Source organism: Ictidomys tridecemlineatus, chromosome 6 (genome assembly GCF_052094955.1).
Source record: "Ictidomys tridecemlineatus isolate mIctTri1 chromosome 6, mIctTri1.hap1, whole genome shotgun sequence".
Taxonomy (NCBI): Eukaryota; Metazoa; Chordata; class Mammalia; order Rodentia; family Sciuridae; genus Ictidomys; species Ictidomys tridecemlineatus.
The window spans coordinates 109,304,713-109,325,524 of record NC_135482.1 but is presented as its reverse complement, the minus strand read 5'-3'; the positions used below and the strand labels follow the sequence as shown (position 1 = coordinate 109,325,524).

The following is a 20,812-nucleotide window of genomic DNA, read 5'->3' as shown; positions in this document are numbered from 1 at the left end:
TTTATTACTATCCTTTCCGCTTGACAAAGTTCATTTAATTTTTTTTGTTTTGTTTTTGGTACTGGGGATTGAACCCAGGGGCACTTGACCATTGAGCCATATCCTCAGCCCCTCCCCCTCCCCCAAAGTTAGGGTCTTGCTGAGCTGCTTAGGACCTTGCTAAGTTGCTGAGGCTGGCTTTGAATTTATGGTTCTCCTGCATTAGCCTCTCGAGCCACTGGGATTACAGGTGTGCACCACTGCACCCAGCCTCATGTAATTTTTCTATGTGCTAATTTATAAACTAGGACCAAGAAATATACTGTGAACATTAGCTTATTTAAAAAGTTGTGGTTTGCATGGAGCTTACATTCACATGTGTAAAGAAAAGGTGATAATTGTTAAAATTATAATAAGGTTTATATTTGGAATTGAAAAATTGGGTTTGTTTGGTACCAGGGATTGTACCAGAGGGGCTTAATCACTGAGCCACTTCCCCAGCCCCTTTTATATTTTTTTTAGAGACAGGGTCTCACTGAGTTGCTTAGGGCCTCACTATGTTGCTAAGGCTGGCTTTCAACTCTGGATCCTCCTATCTTAGCCTCCCAAGTTGCTGGGATCACAAGCATGTGCAGCTGGTTGGGTTCATTATTTTGACAGTGAATTCAGTTATTTGTGTACCCGAAATATGTGACTAAATACCAAATCTGAAATCTTTATGAAAATAAGTAACCAAGTAATGAGAGAGGAAATATAAGCAAATAGATTCAAAGTTGAGGGGAAAATGCCAAAAGTTGTTATGTATTAAAGTTAATTTAGATCAACGTGTTTTATGAGTGAGGTTACTGAACAGTCAAAGATGGTGTAACTTTGGCCAAATTACTTCTGAGCCTTAATTTTCTCCTGAGAGTTTGTTAGGCCTAATTGCTATACCACAACTAAGATTGTTGTAACAAGCAAATGCTTTGAAATCGTATAAAAATGCCTTTGAAAAAGTTTGAAAGTAACTATTGTATTTCATATGTAACTAAATTACCTTTGAAATGTCTGCCATCTTAATAGCTTCTTAATGTTTCCAAATGATTTAATGGGTTTCTTCCATGAAAGGTTGGGAAAATAGGAACTATAACTATCTTTTTTTAAAGTTTAATAATACTCAAGTACATTGTGTACATAAATTTCCAAAATCTTTCGTTTTAGAATTTTACTTCTTTTATTCCCTCAGATTTTCAATAAAGTCATAAATATTTGACAAATTATTCCATGTAAAATCTGATAACATAATCAAGTTATAGGCTTTCAGTAGTTCTTAAATTTGACTTTCAGTAAATTCTTTTACAAGTTGGTTGATCTGATGCTTTGTACTTATTGCTTTTATTAAATCTTAAAAGATCTTTGAGCATTTGATTGATTGATTGATTCATTCATTCATTCATTCTCTGAATGGCATAAAATGTCAGGTCAAGAGTTTTAATTAGAAATAATTTTCTTTTTTATTGTATATGTCTAATAAAAATGTGCATTTATGTTTTTAACAGCTTTATTGATATTTTATATGGTCTGATTTACCCATTTTGAGTATATAATTCATTGGTTCAATTGATCTATTGATGGTACTGGGGATTGAGCCCAAGATGGTTCTACTTCTGATCTACATCCCTAGCCCCTTTTTCTTTTTATTTTGAGATAGGGTCTTGCTGAGTTGCCCAGGTGGTCTCAAACTTTCCAATATTTCTGCCCCAGCTTTCTAAATACCTGGAATTATAGGCAATTCATTCATTTTAATACATTCACAGATAAGTGTAACCATCATCACAGTTAGTTTTAGAATAATTTCATCACCTGAAAAAGAAATCCTGTACCTTTATTCTCTTACTTTTTATGCCCCCGGCCCAGCAACCACTCATATATTTCTTTCTCTATAGATGTTCCTATTTTGGATAAATGAAATCATATAATAGATGGTCTTTAATGACTAGCTTCTTTCAGTTAACATATTTTCAAAGTTCATCTGTGTTATAGCAAATATTCATATACTTCCTTCCATTCTTTCTCCCTCTTTCTCTTGCCTTCTTCTTCCCTTCTGCCCCCCCCCCCCCCCCCCCCCGTCTCTCTTTGTGGTTCTGGGGATGTACCCAGGGCTTCGTGCTTTCTATGCAAGCACTATACCACTGAGCTATATCTTCTAGCCCTTTCATTCCTTTTTAAGGCTGAGTAATATAATACTGTGTATATACACCACAGTTTGTTTAGTCATTTATCCATTGATGGACTTTTGGATTGTTTTTGCCTTTTGGCTGTGATGAATAGAGCTGCTATGAATATTTGTGTACAAGTTTTTCATTGAATATCTGTTTTCAGTTCTTCCTGGTATATACCTTGGAGTGGAATTACTAAGTAGTAAGCTTACTCTGCTTAACTATTTGAAGAACTTGTTTTCCAAGCAAATGCACTATTATATATTATCATCATCAGTGCAAGAAGGTGTTGATTTATTTATTTTATTCTTAATTAACACGTAATATTTGTACATATATTTGAGATGAAGTATAATAATTCTGTTTATCCTTGTTGGCACTTGTTATTATTTAACTTTGATTCTAGCCATTCTGATAGTTTGAAGTAGTATATTACTATGATTTTGGTTTCTATTTCCCTGATCATTAAAGATGTTGATCATTTTTTTCATATCCTTGTTGAATGTATGTCTTTCTTTTCATTGGAAAAATTTAAATCAGATCCTGTACTCATTTTTAATTGGATTTTTTTTTTAGTATTAAGTTCTTCTCATTCTAAATACAAGTTCTATAATAGATATATGGCCCCTGCTTTCTAAATACCTGGAATTATAGACAATTCATTCTTTAACTTTTTTAATTTAATTATTTCAGTCTTTTTTTTTTTTTCTTTTGTCATCTCATGGGGAACAATTGCTTTGTGTCTATTCTGTTCTTATAAGAATACCAGTCATTGGGTTAAGGGCCCCCCTATTCACAGGTGACCTCATCTTAACTAAGTTAACCTCTGCAAAGATCCTGTTTCCAAAAACACATTGTTAAGGTTACTGGGATTAGAACTATACCATTTCTTTTGGGGGAATGTAGTTTAATCCTGAGACTCTGACTTAATCCAATATATATTCAAGTCTGTTCTATATTTCAGATTTTTTCCTAGATCTTGGTATTGAATATTATTCAATCAAACACAGTTCTTGTCTCTAAAAAGGTCTAAAAGGAGAACAGACAAGTAAAGAAGATAATTACCATACTCTTTAAAAATTATTCTAGGGATAAGTATTTAACAAAAGCACATAGGAGTGGTGCCTCATTGAGTTTGAACAGGTACCAAGTGTTGCATGTGAGAGATGCATAGATTTGTATGTCTATTAGGTTTGGAGGTAGGAAAACAAAGAGGCAAGGGGAAACGAAGGAAAGAAAGCTTAGACTTTATTCTAGAGCATTGTGCCACCTTAAAAGTTTGGTAGGTGATGCTAGGCACAGTGATACACACCTATAATCCCAAGGATTTGGGAGATGTACAAGCTTTGGCAGCCTGGCAAGACCCTGTATCAAAAATAAATTTTTTTTTTTTAAGAGAAAGAGAGAGGGAGAGAGAGAATTTTAATATTTATTTTTTAGTTTTTGGCGGATACAACATCTTTGTTTGTATGTGGTGCTGAGGATCGAACCCAGGCCTCACGCCTGCTAGGTGAGCATGCTACCGCTTGAGCCACATCCCCAGCCCCCTGTATCAAAATTTTTTTAAAATTCAAAATAGAACTGGGGATGTGGCAGTAGTAAAGCTCCCTGGGGTTCAATCCCCTGTACCAAAAGATTTTTTAAGAAAGATTTTTCTGCTGATGATCTGACAACCTAAGAAAGCCAGCAGAGTCAACGGAAGTCAGCTAAACATGTTAGAACCCACAGAGCAATAGCAATAATAATAAAAATAATCAGGAAAATATAAATTTACATGTAAAGAAACTTAAAATTGGGCAGTTTTTTCTAGGCAGAAAAATAATTATAGAACCATCTAATCAGTTTGACTGTCAAAAAGCAACAATAAACAAAATCCAATGTCAAGAGATGACATGAATAAAATATTTATAATGTAAGACAAGGAATCAATAGATATAATATATAAAGATATGCTTTTACTTAATGCAAGGCACAAATTCTTCAATTTTAAAAATGGGCAAAAGTAATGAACAGACACTTCCAAAGAAGAAAGAAAAATGACCTACAAGTCTGCGAGTATCAAAAGTTTTAAAAAGGCATTTGATTTTTCTTTGTAATTCCCCTTTGGATAATTTGTATCCAAGAGCTAATTAGAAATGTACCAAAGAGTTGGTTTAGTTTTTATTAAAATGGCAAATTAAACAATTTTCCAATATAAGAGGGCTGAATAATAGAAAGAGTATATTTCCTGCTCATGAGTAGTACAACATACAAGAATTTTCACAATTTCAAAGAACATCTGTTTAACACCATGTGTAGCTTAAGTTCATTTTTGTGATACTGAGATATACACATCTATTTGAGTCAATATATTAAGTATCAGAATTGACAACCTTTGACCTTGAGTAGGCTTTCAAGTTTTAAATTTTGCTTTTCCTCTTATTTTCCAGTTTTTCTGCAATGAACTTATTTCATAATTAATATAAAATTACTTTTGTTTATTAATTGTAACTCATCAACTTCTGTATAATAAGGCACAGTAAATTTTGGCTTTACCTTATCCTTTAAAAGAGGATATTTCTCATGTTTAATAAATATGCATAACTATTAACATTAAAGTTGTCACAACCAGTATAAAAATGGGATAAATAACATTGTAACCAAAAATAGAAGAGAATTGAAAGAAAATGTGCAGGGTTAAAAAAAAAAAAAAGAAAGATTTTTCTGGCTGCAAGGTGGAGAAATGAATTTGTGAGGAAAAGAAAAGCTGAAACCCCAGTTTATCACCATCATCTAGGAAAATGACAGGAAGTCTGAAATGAAGAGGTAAGGGGAGATAACCAAAGTAGATGAATTAGAGAGATAATTTTTTGTGTGAATTAAAATGGAATTCTTGGTGTGTGCAGTGGTGCATGCCCATAATCCCAGTGACTCAGGAGGCTGAGACAGGAGGATCAAAAGTTCAAAGTCAGCCTCAACAAAGATGAGACGCTGAGCAACTTAGTGAAACCCTGTCTCTAAATAAAATACAAAATAGGTCTGGGGATATGGCTCAGTGGTTGAGTGCCCTGAGTTCAGTCCCTGGTATCAAATAAAATAAAATGGAATTCTTTTCTCCTTTTATGAAAATAACTTCCCAGTTTAAGTATATGTATTTAAGTTGAGATTTAACAATATCAAACTAATCTTGAGGTTAAATACATAACTTTACACTTTAGGACCATAACATTTACAATTTTTATCTGGAAATCTTCATATTTTATTCACTAACATGGAATACAATCACACTTATTTTCTAATATATTATTAATGGCCTTTTTTGTTCTGTAATACTTGAGTAATTTTTTCATTTTCTAATATATTATTAATGGCCTTTTTTGTTCTGTAATACTTGAGTAATTACAACAGACTGTATAATCCACAAAGCTTAAAATATTTACTATTGGACCCTTAGTAGAAAAAGATGATGAAACTTTCTTTGATGGAACTTGATTTTAAAAGACTAGTATCACTGTTACCATATTATTATAGTGTCTAATCTGTGTTCAGTTGTTTAGCAATTTTTAAAAATTGAGATAGTATTCCTGTATCACAAATTTATTCTGAAATGTACAATTTAGTGGGTTTTAGTGTATTTGCGATGTTAGGCATTCATCAACACTAATTTGAGAACTTTTTCATCACCTCAATTAGCAGTCATTCCCTTCCTCACCCCCTCAAATCAGCTCCTGGCAACCACTAATTACTTTGGTCACCATGGATTTGATTTGCCTGTTCTGGATATTTCATATAAATTATATATGTGTTTTTTTCTTTCTAGTATCTTTCATTTAACATAATGTTTTCAAAGTTCATCCATGTGGGATTCCTATTTATGGTTGAATGATGTTCTATCAATAAGGTATACTACATATTTATGTAGACAGAAATCACAATACCAGACCTTAAACTATACTACAGAGCTATATATAGTAATAAAAATGGCATGGTAGGGGGCACCAAAATAGACTTGTAGACCAATAGTACAGAATAGAGGACCCAGAGATAGACCCACATAAAAGCAGTTATCATATTACTATACAAGGGTGCCTGAAGATAGCCTATTCAACAAATGGTGCTGTCAAAACTGGAAATTCATATGTAGCAAAATGAAATTAAATCTCTATCTCTCATCCTGCACAAAAATTAACTTAAAGTAGTTCAAAGACTTAGGCTCTAGAACAGAGACCCTGTGGCTAATAGAAGAAAAAAATAGGCCCAAATCTTCACTACTGCTGCCTAGGAACTGACTTCCTTAACAAGACTCCTAAAGCGCAAGAAGTAAAATCAATAATCAATAAATGGGATGGATTCTTCTCAGCAAAGGAAACCATTCTAAGTTAAAATTGGCTTGCCTTTGGGGGTTTGCAAAGACTACACACACAAAGATCATCAGTGGTGAGACTATTGACAGCATATTTCATCTGGAATTTATTTATGTACCAAGGAGAAGTTTAAAAATAAATTTAAGGGAACATTGACTAGTGTTGACCTCTTAGCCATGGAGTACAGGTGAGAAGCCATAGATGCCTAAAATTTCTATGAATACATGGGTTAACTAAAACCAAGACTCTCCATCAATGTTGAAATTTGCTCTTGGGAGTGCACTCTACCACTGAGTCATAACCCCAGTCCCCAACATTTTTACTTTCTACATGTTTTTAAACGTCTGGTGTATGCGAAGATAGCCAGAATCTTGTATGTGCTTTGCAGTTCACTCTGTTGCAGTGTGGGTTTTTGAAGCATATGAAAAAATTTGGCTTTATGCACATATGTTGTTAGGAAACAAAGTACCTTCTAGGCTACCTGAAAGGATCTTGAGGACCTTCAGTGGTCTTGATGCCACACTTATGAGAATGGTTTTAGGTCTTTGCTAATTCCCAGATCAACAGAATTAGCATCTTAGGGCATTTGTATTTAATGTAAAATTGATCCCATCCTATAACTTAGTCAAAATCTTCATTTTACAAAGTCCTAGGGTGGTTCTTGTGTACATCAGAATTTTGAGAAGTATGACCTGGGTAAGCAATTCCTCGTGGTCCCTTCCAGGGTACCTCCACCCTTTTTTAAGTACTGGGAATGGAACCCAGGGCTTTGCATGTGCTAACAAATGATCTACCATTAGCATTTTTGTTTCTTAATGTAGTACTGGGGATTGAAACCAGAGCCTCTCACGAATACCAGGCAAGCACTCTACCATTAATTGCATATCAACCCTATGTACTTGATTTTTATAAATGAAAAGTAAGCTACATATTATCATGACAAAATGTTAATAAATTGTTAAATCATTCATAGAACCTTTTTGCTAGCAATATGTGACTAAATTGACTTTTAAATTATCTTAAAATTGTGTTTATATATAATTGCATTTTTTTCCTGCCTTATTCAATTGTTGGTTTTTATTTTTTTAATTATTTTATTATTATTTTATTCCCTCATTTTTTATTGGTGCATTATAGTTGTACATATTGGTGGCATTTGTTGTTACATATCCATACATGGATATAATATAACAATAAAATTTATCCAGTATCACTCCCTAGCATTTCTACCCCCTCTTTCTGCCTCTCACCAGTTGGTCCCTTTCCTCTACTGTATTCCTTTTGATTTTTAAGATATACTATCTCCCACCGTAATTGTTGCCTTTTAAAAGCAAAGTAATAAGTCGAGCCTTAGAAAAGATGTGTTCTATCTCTGTTTTAATAATTATTATATTGATTAACTATTTCCCCACCTCTAGAACTATGCCTCACAAGAACAGGTTTCCATTTTCCTCAGATCAATTCACTACTGCACATTGGACCCTGCAGAGGTACACTGTTATACAATCATATGTGATAGCATTGTAAATATTAATAAGTATGCATAGTGTGAGCCAAATGTTGCACTGAAACTTTACATATTATGTAGTTAAATTGTTTGAAGGGGGAGGTAAGCACTCTCTACCATTTATAAATAAGTAGTCTGAGACCCTAGATGGTTGGCAAAAGATTACTTATCAAGATAAGAACAAGCGTTCTGGCTTCAGGTTCCCTGATTTTATCAAAATGTTATACTTAATACATAAATATGTGTTACAGTGTCACTGTGATCTGAGGACCCTTTAACCTGAGTAAACGCTGACGTGAAAGGGGTAAATATAGGCTGTGTTTTTGGTTATATTTTGTAGTGCACTGATAATAAACTGTTGTCATGAAAAACGCATATAAAACATAGCAAGTGCCATTGCATGGACTTATCAGTCAGTACTTGTTAAGTATTGCCATTATTATGGCTGGCATCATTATGACATGTTTTGTAGTGAAATTAAGTTGTCTCTAGTCCTACTCTTTTAACTGGTGATATTTAGCAAATTGCATTAAATTAAATATGTTTGATGAAATTCACATGAAGTAAAGATTCAAATGAGGGAGAATGAGTTAATGTATATTTATATAATCTTCTCGTCAATCGCCTTGCACAGTACTTTAAAATGATATCTTATTTTAACTTTTGAATTTTGATAAGTAGGTAACATCTTTTTATGGGTAAGAAAATAGAAGTTAACCATTTTGCCTAAGGACATGCAGGAGATCTCGATAATAATATCAGAAATGAAGGGACTTCAGTATGACTCTAATATAAACTTTTAACATTTTTATTCTTTACCTGTTCTTCTTAAACGTTTTTTCTAGACCGTAAGGAAAAATCTTCTGAGGGAAATAATTTAGGGGATTTGGGTAACATAGATATAATAATGGTTACTGCAGTTTGCAGCCCTGTTTAAGGTTTGTGATCCTTGTTTAACACAGAAAAAATAGCTTAGTTGCATACTATACTTGTGATCAGGCACTGTGATCTTAAAAATCTATGCCATTAGTTATGAGAACATCCAAGTTAGAATAGCAGTGTACATTGCACAAGTTTCATCTGCTATTAACAGAATAAAAACTATAGTACGCAGTGGCCTCAACTTTTTATATGAAAGGTAGTCTCTTTGAGGTTGGAGCAATACACAGGCTTTCATGTATCCAGAAAGTAATGAGCCTTGGGGAATTAATCATGAGGCAAGCTAATTTCCTTTGATAGCGCTAGCTCAATTTGGTAGAGTTTTGTAAAGGCTTGTTTTCCAGCGGGATCATAAGGTATGTTCAAATTCCTGTAAACTAATGGTTCATACCAGTAAGAATCTGGTTGAGTCCAGACCCTTAACAACCAAGTTAGAAATAATGGAGATTTTTTAATTACTTTGTTTGTGTAATTTGACTTTGTCACTGATTCAATTAGCCTTTGGATTGCAAGGTTTGAACATTTTGTCTGGGAAAAACAGAATTAAAGCTGTTAGGGTAAAATTCCTTTTAGTGTTTTATATAACAGATTGCAGTTCACCTTTCTTTTTTAAATAAAAATAAGTGAAACTGATTCCTGATTAGATAAATTTTGGAAGTGGAAGAAAACTTTGTATTTATTTCTTTGCAAAAGCTACTTTGTGCTAGAAAAAAAATTATTGAAATTAGCTGAAAACATTCTTTAGAAAATTTTGTTCCTATATCTGTCCAATAATCTTGGAATATAAATGGAAAAGAGAACTTTTTGTATCTTTGAAACATTCTAGGTGATTTCAGAGATATTTCATTACTGTGATATAAGATTAACAATTATTGTTTGAGGTATCATTCCCAGTGCTTTAAGTTCTAAAGAACAGGTATGAAATTCTTATTTCAGAATTTCTCTGGCAAGCTGATTTTACGAATCAGCCCTGAATATTAATCAATAATTCACAACCAGTAGACTTTAGAATAAAAACTGACTAGAGTATAGAAAGATGGTCTTCATATTTAAATACATTTCAGCAGTACTGAATTTTTTTGGTAGTTTGGAAATAATTCACATGCTGAATGCTAAAAGATTCTTACAGATGCTTTGTAATTGCTAGATTTTCTTAGTGGACTGTATATGATTTGAGGTATAACTTGAAAGAAGCATAAGATTCAGTTGGCTTTTTAAAAGTGGGGGGAGGGAATAACGAGTATTTTTGTTGATAGGCGCATTAAATATTCAACAAACAAACAAGTAATCCATTTGAGTGGACATTTGAGTGAAAAAAGAGTTTTTGTTTATTTTTGTCAGTACTAGGGTTTGAACCCAGGGATACTTACCACTAAATTACATGCCCAAGCCTTTTTATTTTTATTTTGAGATCGGGTGTCACTAAGTTGCCCAGGCTTGTCTCCAATTTAGGAGACCAGTAGCTGGGATTACAGGCATGCATCACTTTGCTCCACTAAAAAGGATGTTCTTATTAGTGGAAACAGGTATCAGTTTGACTAGATGTATTTTGGGGAGGTAGGAGCCAAATTGTAAGGAGAAATTGGATTGTGAAGGCTTTTTATACCACGGTAAGGAATTTAAAAAGCATAGTAATAACATTGAACCTAGGCACTGGGAAATCTAGATTCTGCTTTTGGTTTTATCAATGAATAGATCCTTACCCACTGAATATTTGCCATATTTTTCTCATTCTATATGCTGAAAGTAATATAATGTTGTCAAATTAGGTGCCTGACACTCTTGAGAGTAGACCAAACTCTTAATAGTCACCAGTTGAATTAATGCATTAATTTTGACTTTGAAATGGCATTAATCTTTCTGAGCTTACAATTGTCCCATTTGAATGAGGGTTTCTTACTAGATCTGTGATCCTGTGGCCATTTTGTAAATGTGAAGAGCTGTTAACCAGTTTTTAGTAATGTGATGTGAATTAAATGATGTCTGATAACCTGAAGTCATTAAATGTCAGATGATAAAAAGGAGTCAGATGGTTGGAGAGTCACAATGTAAAATACAAGTTGGAGGTAGAGAGAATGGAACAAATGAGGCCCATTCTAAATTGATCTCACTTAGCATTTAGGACTTTGGTACTCATAGTTGTAATATGGGGGAAACAGTGGTTTTTGAGAGTTAATAAAAAGGCCATTTTCCTTGTTAGAGATCTTTGGCTGATAGGAGCAAGAGGAGTGCTAATAGCAGAACTGTTTACCAGATTTTTTTTTAACATTTATCTTTGTTTCAAGAGCTCATTGACAATAGTAGTCCTTAAATATTGTGGGAAAAGCATCCAGGAATGATTAAAATTTCTATTCTGGACCATGAAAATGATAACATCATTCAAAGAAAAGGGAAAAATCCAGAGAAGGGCACTAACTTTGGGAGAAAGAATTCACTTAGACATATAAACTGTTATCTGTTTGTGAATGATATTTTCACTGTATCTGTTGAAAACTTAATTTATAGAAAAGATTGCTTTTATAGAATATAGATATTTGCTTCTATATCATAACCTTGTCAAAACTACACACACACACACACACACACACACACACACACACACACCCCAACAACAACAACAACAACAAAAGACTATAACAATTTGGTTCAATTTGGTCCTAGTTATTTCTTGCCTGGTAGAATTTAAAACCTACCCACATCTTTATACTGTGTGAAGCAGGGAACAAACAAGGCACCTATTTTGTAGCTCTTTGATTTAGTCAAGTGTAGTCCTTAGCAGTCTTCCTTTTTGCCCAATACTTAACATCTTAATCTACTTACTTGTGTTGAGTCAGAGATCAGTGGCAGCTGCTTTGACAAATCATATTACAGTTAGCACATTTCCAGCCTTTGGACGTATTCCTGCCAGACTGCTGAAGTCTTAGCATCCATTGTCTTGATTGGGATTTAAGCATGAACAGTTATAAGGGATAGGGGGCAGGACTTTATTCTGTTGAACTTTACAACAATGCTTTCCCACCATCGTATATATATATAAAAGTTGTCAATGGATTCTTTATTTATTTACTTATTTAGTGCGGTACTGAGGATCCAACCAGGGCCTCAAACATACAAAGGCAAGTGCTATACCAGAGCCACAACTCCAGCCCCACCCACCCCACTCTTAATGCAATGAAGAAAATCCTTTCCTGAATCACTTAAAATCAAAGTAGTTTTTTTATGGGTCTATGAGATCTTCCTGGCAAGTGAAAATGTTTTTATGCTTATTGAAGCCTTTAGTAGAAGAGAAAGGAAATAGAAAAATTTCTTGCCACTTTGGTTTACTAATAACTGCTTTTGGTTGTTGTTGTTGTTCCATGAGATGGAGGTAAAGCAGTTCAATATCTTCACTCCCACCATCCAGTACTGGGAATCAAACCCAGGGGTGCTTTCCACTGAGCTATGTCTCCAGCTCTTTTGTTTCTTATTTTGATACAGAGTCTCATTAAGTTGCCAGGGTTGGCCTCAAACTTGCAGTCCTGCTTCAGCCTCCTTCAGGTGTGTGCCACTGCACCTAACTGATATCACCACTTTTTAAATTAGTTAAACAGAGGGTCTGTTATCCCTACTTTTTAAGTGAGTGTAAGAGATATAATCTAGGTCATGTGACAGGACAAAGAACTCAACCCCAGTATTGTGATTCTTTGTCTAGCGTTCTTATGGCTACATATTCTGAATTTATACTTTATTCATTGAATTTAATCCTCCTTTTATTTAAAAAAAAAAAGAAAGCATACTTTCAAAGTGGATTTATAGTATATATACAGGTAAGCCTCCAAGAAAAGCTCTGTCAAGGAGGCAGAACCTGTGAATGTAGTAGGTGGAGCTCTGAGCAAATAAAAGTCTCATTTTGCTTGCTCAGGAATCTGTTGGTGTTGGAGGAGAAGCAGAAGCAACAGTAGCAGAATAGTTTTCCTGCCGTTCAGCATGTAGTTTTTGTCTATAAGGCCAATCTAAATAAATAAATTGTTGACTGAGCAGAGCGAACTCATGTCTGAGAGTTGGGGAAACATGGCTGTTAAACAAGAAACTATGCTTCAGTTTGACTTTGCCGTTTGCCCTCCTTATGCTGTGGGCTAAGTGACTGTTAATTTACATCTTATCCATTTCCTCCTCATTTTTCTCTAACTGTAACAAGTCTGTTTTGCCTTTTCTGATGGATTTTACAAAGAAAGACTTTTTCTCAGTATTTGTCATCGTAAATTCTCATTGCTGCTGCTGCCCTCAAAAGGATTGTGTAAGTGAGGTGGGTAAGAATTTCCAAACTATATAAAGGGCATATTGTGGTCTCTTTGATGATATGTGTAGAAAGTTTTAGTTAGAATACTGAAATTGTTAACTTCAGAATACTTTTAAAAATACTTAATGTTCTTTGAATAGTTAGGAAAAGTTTTACTTTAATCAAGAGATACTAAATATTATATAACATATTTGAAACTTAAGCTTTTGATAACATTTATCTTATATCAATTCTTTATGTACCCTTGATGGGGGTCACAGTTGTTCATTATTTTAATACTCCATTTAATGTGCAGAAGTTACCTTCTTTTTATTTAAAGAGTAAATAATTTTATGTCAGCTGAAAATATCTCAAGTGTGTATGCATTAGATATTCAATACATACTTATTTAATGAAGAGAGATAAGCTACTGACCCTGTTCCCTGTACCCCATCCCCCAAAACAAAAGACATTGCTGCCTAAAGAGAGATCCTGTTTAGATTTCAAAAGTAAGACAAGAGTACATGTAGGGCCAGAGAGTTGCTGACTTAGAATGTGTCCCTAGTAAAGTTTAGTAGTTTTATTCTATATAAGATTAGCCCAATTTATGTACCTTAGTATTCTTTCCAGTTTGTGTTTTCTAGTCTCATTCAGAATAGGTGGGTGATAGTTTGCTTTTACTGGTTAGAACAGTAAAATAAATTGGGATTTTAAAAGGAGGGGAGTAGCATTTGGAGGATTGTGGGGATTTAAACTTATCTTTGTTGAAGTACATAAAGTAAAAGGAAATAAAATGAAATTTTTATCATAAAAATATTTTGTTTTTATTGGCTTGTTCTTTCCAGTGTTTCAAATCATGTTTTAGAATAAAATCAACAAACCTGGCATGGTGATGCACTCCTATAGTTCTAGCAATTCAGAAGGCTGAGGCAAAAGGATCATAAGTTGGGCAATTTAGCAAAACCCTATTTCCATAAATAAAAAGAACTAGGGATGTAGCTTAGTGGTAAAGTGGTTTCAATCACTAATACCTAAATAAATAAACTAGATCAACTTTTTTAAAAAAAATCATCAGTTATTAAAAATTCATGAAGTTCTCCTTTCTTCAGAAAAAGTATGATGATTATACAAAAAAATGTTATTGTATCTTTTTTTTAATATTTATTTTTTAGTTGTAGGTGGACCTACAACTATCTTTACTTTATTTTTATGTGGTGCTGAGGTTTGAACCCAAAGCTTTACATGTGCTAGGTGAGCACTCTGTCACTGATCCACAACCCCAGCCCTTGTATTATATCTGTATTTTCATCTTTCTGTTTTATTTTGTATAGTTCACTTCAGGGTCAGTGAAGTGTAGTATTCATTCTATACATTTTTCTTGAACATCTTTTAATATGCAATTTATAAACTCTTGCTTATAAAATTATTCAACAAACCTCTTCTAAGTTACTTATAATCCTGGTTTCTTGGTGGTAGCTGACTGGTAAAATTTTTTGTTAGATTTTTCAGTATCTTAAGTGGGTTGCAATAAGCAGTCTTAATATTTTTTTAAGGAAACAATAGCATCTAAATGTGTTGTAAAGCATTGGTGTGGAATGGTCTATACTTAAATTGTGCTAGAGGCAAAAAAAAAAAAAGCATAAAACTCTTAGATTTGAGGTTATATTATGCAGTTATTGTTTTTTGCTTATCTTCTACATATTGTTTTTAACTAGGATTCCTATTTGTAAATAGAAGTTTCTGTTTGTAAAGACATAAATATGTTTAAATGAATAGAGTTAACAAGAGGGTTATTTATTATTTAGGATAATCAAAGATAAAAACAGGTTCAAGAGAATTTTTACTTCCTTTTAACCTTAAGTAAATCATCTTATCTTTGCTATTGCCTTTAAACTCAAAGGTGGCATTGGGTCAGCAAATTTAATAATTCAAAGAACTTTCAACCTACATATGACTTTGGGTTCCTGCTTCTGTTAATTTAGATAGGTATGGTGGGCAGATAGTGTGGCCATTTTCAGGACTATTTCTGCATGTTCATTTCATACTGAAGTCTTCTGTTGTTAATTTATTTTGTCTTTCCAACCTGCCTGTGCTAGAATGAAACAGAAGAATTGGTATAACTTTGCTTTATTAAATTAATATGTTGAATTTTATTGTCGGTAGGCCAAATACATTCCCCTGAAATGTATGTGCTTATGGACGAATGGAAGACTTTTCCTCATCAGAGTCTATATTTTCTTAAGCCACTTTTTAAACTCTTTACATGCAAAGTTGAACTGTGTGCGATAGTCATTAAAAAACATGAAAACAAAATACCACCCCCCCACCCCACCCCTGCTACCAAAGAACTTTTAGATGGACCTTTCCTAAGAAGGAAAGTTAATAAGTTTGAAATACCAGGTTTGGTTTCTTAAAGCAGCCTTTAACTTCAGGAGCATACTTTTTTGTTTTCCTTAGAATTATGCTACAATATGTACAATTTGGAAAAAATTACGAGCTGAATTTGGAAATAAAATTGAAGAAAATGCAAATAGTGATCTTTGTAGTCAATCTCAGAACCAGACTTTTTAGATACATGAATTTAACTAACTTTATGATCAGCTCTACTACAGTTCCTTGGTGTGAAAAGTTAGCCCTAGAGGTAAAATTCTTCAAATTAGGACTTTGGGATAACAGTGGATTATTGATGAGAATTACACAACTTTAGATACAACTTTGGTATTTAAGGACTTCAGCACTAACCATTTGGTGTATGGTTCCAGTAGATGCCTTGAACTGCTCATAGCATAGAACCCTATATATACTCACGCTTTTTCATACATACCTATGATAAAGTTTAATAAATTAGGCAAGCAAAAGATTAATAAAAACTAATAAATAGAACAATTTAACTATGCTCTAATAAAAGTTTAATGAATGTGATCTCTCAAAAGATCAAGATAGTATTTTCAGATTGTAGTGGATTTTATGTATCAAAGTGAAAAGACAAAGCCATGGAAAAGGGATACAATTGTATTTCATTTAGATTGAGCGATTATGTGTATTTCTGTGATTTACTAGATCCTAATTTTGTTATACTATGTTTGTCCCTGAAATTATACAGATGATTAGAATTTATGCATATTCAGTAAGCTTTTCTAAACATTCCCATTTAGGTTATCTATGTATTTATAGACTTACAGCACTGTTTAGTGTAGCTACTTTAACTCATGATTTATGTAGTTGCTAGGATGAAATGGGAGCAAATAATGAGATATTTTTCCCCCTTCACCCCATTGCTCAGAGAGTAGTCTTTTGTTCTTAGTATCTTAGATGTATCTTCCATACAATGCTGAAAGCTTTATTTTCAAAGAACTTATACTTTAGGAAAGTTCTAAACTATTACTATGATACTACTCATTATAATATTTACATAGAAGAGTAGTAGTGAGTTTCTTCTAAAACTAATTACAATGCTTATCTTTCTTGTGGATCAGATATATTACTTTTCAACTTTATATTTTACTTACGCAAGACAGTTTGCTCTTTACTTATGTCAAACCAAGACAAACCATAACTCCTTTTAAACTAGTTGTTTTTAAAAAGAGTACTATAATAATATAATACCTGCCAAGACTATGTGAAATCATATACAAATGCATGTTCAGTGTTCAAAATAATTAAATACTGTATAGAGTCATGATAGCCTGCAAGAGTGAACAAAACATCTAACCAGTTGGAACACTTAGCTTTCTTTTTAGCCAGTAATTTCCTTTACCCAAAGAAAAAGATGCTATTCTAGCCTAAATTCTTTCATTGCCACATAAAAAGTAAGTAAATGCACTCTCAAAACTTTCTTGTTGTTTTCTTCTGAGTAGCTAAATTGCCCACCTTTTTCCTGTAGGCAAATCAGAAAAAAAGCCAGGATGGTAAGAGGGCAACCTAGTAGAATTTAAGTGGAAATTTTAAAACAAAATTCAAAGACCCTGCTGTCATTAATGTGTTTCTATGGCAATTTGTATGGTTTTCAGGGAGTGAAGCCAGCCAGTTTTGACAAAGTAGCAATTCCTGAAGTGAAGGAAATCATCGAAGGATGTATACGGCAAAACAAAGATGAACGGTAAGATTAGGTGTTGTTTAAACAGACAACTAAAACATAATGTTCTGATTATAAAACTTAATCTGAAGTATATTTAATTCTTAGGATTAGTTTTTCCATTTATGCCATATAACCCTTTTTAAGATAGGGTTCTTTCTATTTAAGCTATTCAAATTCAATATGCTAGAACAGTTTACAAATACAAACCAGGCTTAGTGGCACAGACCTGTAATCCCACCAAATCCAGAGGCTGAGGCAGGATCACAAGTTCCAGGCCAGGGCAACTTAGTGAAATCCTGTCTCAATGTAAAATTTAAAGGGGCTGGAGGTGAAGCGCTTGCCTAGCATGAGCAAGTTCCTGGGTTAAGTCCCTAATGTTGCCAAAAACAAACAAAGGTTTAGTGGAGTTTTTAAGTAAATCAGAATCACCTTAAACATAGTTTAAACATTCTGTTAGAGTCACTTATAGCAAATAACTATACTGTACTAATGCAGCAAATCTGTTCCTTAGTCCTTTATCCATTGAATTCTAAACGATATAGAACAAAGACTTGGCACTTTAAAATCAACTCAACTATGCAGTGCTTGATTTCTTGGTATTGTGACAGAAATAAAGAAGAGCAAAACATCAGAATTCCTTTGAGTAAAAAGAGAAGACTTTACTAAAGGCTTAGGAGGACATCTACCTTAGTCATTTGTACTAACATAGGACTTTTCTCAGAGGAGTGGCAAGTATCTGATCTCCCATGTAGCTGATTCATCACCCAGTAGGTATGACAAGGGTCCAATATCTGTTTTTGAAAACTGATCTACCTTCATCGTCTCTCCATACCCACCAAAAAAGAAAAAGTATGCCAGCCTAAGACAAATATCAATTGTAAATTGAACATAATCTACCTCCTGAAGAATGGGAGCAATCGGGTAAATCAACCAAATTAAAGAATTCCATATCTTTACTTTTCTAGTCTTATTTTCTTTTTTATAACTTTGTTATTTGAAAGAATTTAACATGATCTTTAATACATTTTAATAGATATTTAGTTTAAGTTTCTGTTTTCATATTCACTGAGTCCTAAAATCTCTTTTAAGACCTTTTCAATATAAACAAAGAAATATTTGTTTCGAATCTTAAAACATATTACTCTATGTCTTTTCTGAATGGACTAGTTTATTGGATTACTGGTATTTGGAAACCATTTTATCTAAAGAAAATTGTTTCACAATCAGCTTTCTTGCTTGCCTAGTCCAAAATTATTGAACAAGAAATTGGAAGAATTTGTTGAATAGGTAAAAAGTTGCTATAGTTAAAGGTACCAAACTGGAAATCAGAGAATTTTATTCTGGTTTTGATTATATCATTTACAACTTCTAGAACTTTGAGCAAGATTCTCAACTTCTGAGCCTTCATTTCTAATTGTCAGGAGATAATCTCTTATTGGATATTGGGCAAGGTTCTACAAAGGATTTTTTATTACTTATAAAATACTATATACATTGTTATTGATATTTTGAACCTTTGATATTCTGTGCATTATTTGCCACTGCCAGTATACTGTAACCAAAGGGGTTAGATAATTTGATTTTAAAATGATCACTCTCAGTTCTTTTGTTTATAAATCAGATTGTTATGATGTCTTATCATTTAAGAGTACAAATCTGTAATCACCATTCAAATAGACTAATGAAGAAATGCATTATTAACCTTGGTTTTCTATTCAGTTTTTTTCTTATAAACAACAATAATCAGCCACATTTGAAAATTATTTTTTAAAATTAATGACATTCTGTTTTTCTTTGTTTTCTTTCTTTCTTATTTTTTTTTTCCTTTGGAAGATATTCCATCAAAGACCTCTTGAACCATGCCTTCTTCCAGGAGGAAACAGGGGTACGGGTAGAATTAGCAGAAGAAGATGATGGAGAAAAAATAGCTATTAAATTATGGCTGCGTATTGAGGATATTAAGAAATTAAAGGGCAAGTACAAAGACAATGAAGCTATCGAGTTTTCCTTTGACTTGGAGAGAGATGTACCAGAAGATGTTGCTCAAGAAATGGTAAATTGGCGCTGATTGGCCATTTAAAAGTTAATGTAGATTTATATAAAGCAGTTTATGGAGTGTCATATGTGACGTATCTCATTAACATAAAATTATCTTGGCCCCAAATGCTATCTTTGAAATAATAGGATTTTCCTGTGATTTTTTTTTTTCTTTAAATCCCTTTTTTGTACTTTTTGTGTTGTTACTGGTAATGGGTGTTGAACTTTATAGTCCTTTTTTAAAAAGACTTTTTTATTTGAGGAAATTAGAGATGGATAAGAAAGAATGAACTAGAATATATTCTGAAGTCTATAAAGTTGAATGACTTCTAATTTGTTTAAGATCCTTCAGTTAGAATGAAAGTTATGTTTCTAAATATTGGATCAGTCATTAGATAAACCTTGACAAATAGACATAGGATTATAAACCATTTTTTGTTTTGAAAATAGTTTTCAAGATCAGTTGTTAATAGGTATCCTGTGGTTGTATCCTTATTTGAAGTATGTCAAAAAGACTACTTTTCCAAGTAGAAACCCTTCAATTGAGGCTTGCTGCTTTGCCTAATGTCAGCAATTATCATGCAAAGAAACTCAATAAAATTTTTTTACTAGTGTTTGTAAGCATCTTTCAGTAGTAGTTACCTCTGAGAAAAGGAGTCAGTATGAAAGAGACACTTAAGAGCTTTTTGGTCTTTTGAAAACCTTTAAATATTTGCCACATTTGTTTTATCTGTATAAGTGGTTGTCAGGTGAAAGGAAATAATAGCAACATGGGTTAATAATTATTATATGTGAAATGGTAGTAGTGAATGGAAATGAATACCATACTTGTTTATTTTCCTCATTATTTTAATTATTGTAAGTACACCCACCTGTGAATTTCTACAAAGATGGTACATATTCTTTGAGTATGTACCATGATGGTAGGGGATGTATACTGCAGATCAGTCATTTCACATTTTGTTTAAGACTAGTACTGTAATTCCTTCTCCTTCTTATCCACTTTTCTACATCACATATTTCATTTTATTTTGAGGTTGTTTTCTTTTGATAGCCTGTTTTTCTCTAACACCCTTTTTTTCTCTGCAGGTAGAATCTGGGTATGTCTGTGAAGGTGATCATAAGACCATGGCTAAAGCTATCAAAGACAGAGTGTCATTAATTAAGAGAAAACGAGAGCAGCGGCAGTTGGTTCGAGAAGAGCAAGAAAAGAGAAAACAGGAGGAGAGCAGTCTCAGACAGCAGGCTGAACAACAATCAAGTGTTCCTTCCCAGACAGGAATCAAGCAGGTCCCTTCTGCTAGCACTGGTATAACTACTGCTTCTGCCACTTCAGCTTCAGTATCTACACAAGTAGAACCTGAAGAGCCTGAGGCAGATCAACATCAACAACTACAGTACCAGCAACCTAGTATATCTGTATTATGTAAGTATTTTGGAAAGCACACAAGATATACTAATGATGCTCCTAAT

At 33.3% G+C, this 20,812-nt stretch overlaps 1 protein-coding gene across 26 annotated transcripts in view; it reads left to right on the top strand.

The window, feature by feature from the left end:
• Positions 1 to 20,812, top strand: part of Wnk1 (WNK lysine deficient protein kinase 1) — a 134,403-nt gene that overhangs the window by 65,632 nt on the left and 47,959 nt on the right. For 25 of the 26 annotated variants that reach the window (XM_040281208.2, XM_021732150.3, XM_005333974.4 and 22 more), the window contains exons 5-7: positions 17,235 to 17,323; positions 19,136 to 19,355; positions 20,429 to 20,765. In XM_040281208.2, coding sequence (XP_040137142.2) covers positions 17,235 to 17,323; positions 19,136 to 19,355; positions 20,429 to 20,765 — 646 coding nt within the window. Of the gene's footprint in view, positions 1 to 12,864; positions 13,252 to 17,234; positions 17,324 to 19,135; positions 19,356 to 20,428; positions 20,766 to 20,812 lie in introns of those variants that run through there. The other variant, XM_078015496.1, reaches the window with a different exon arrangement.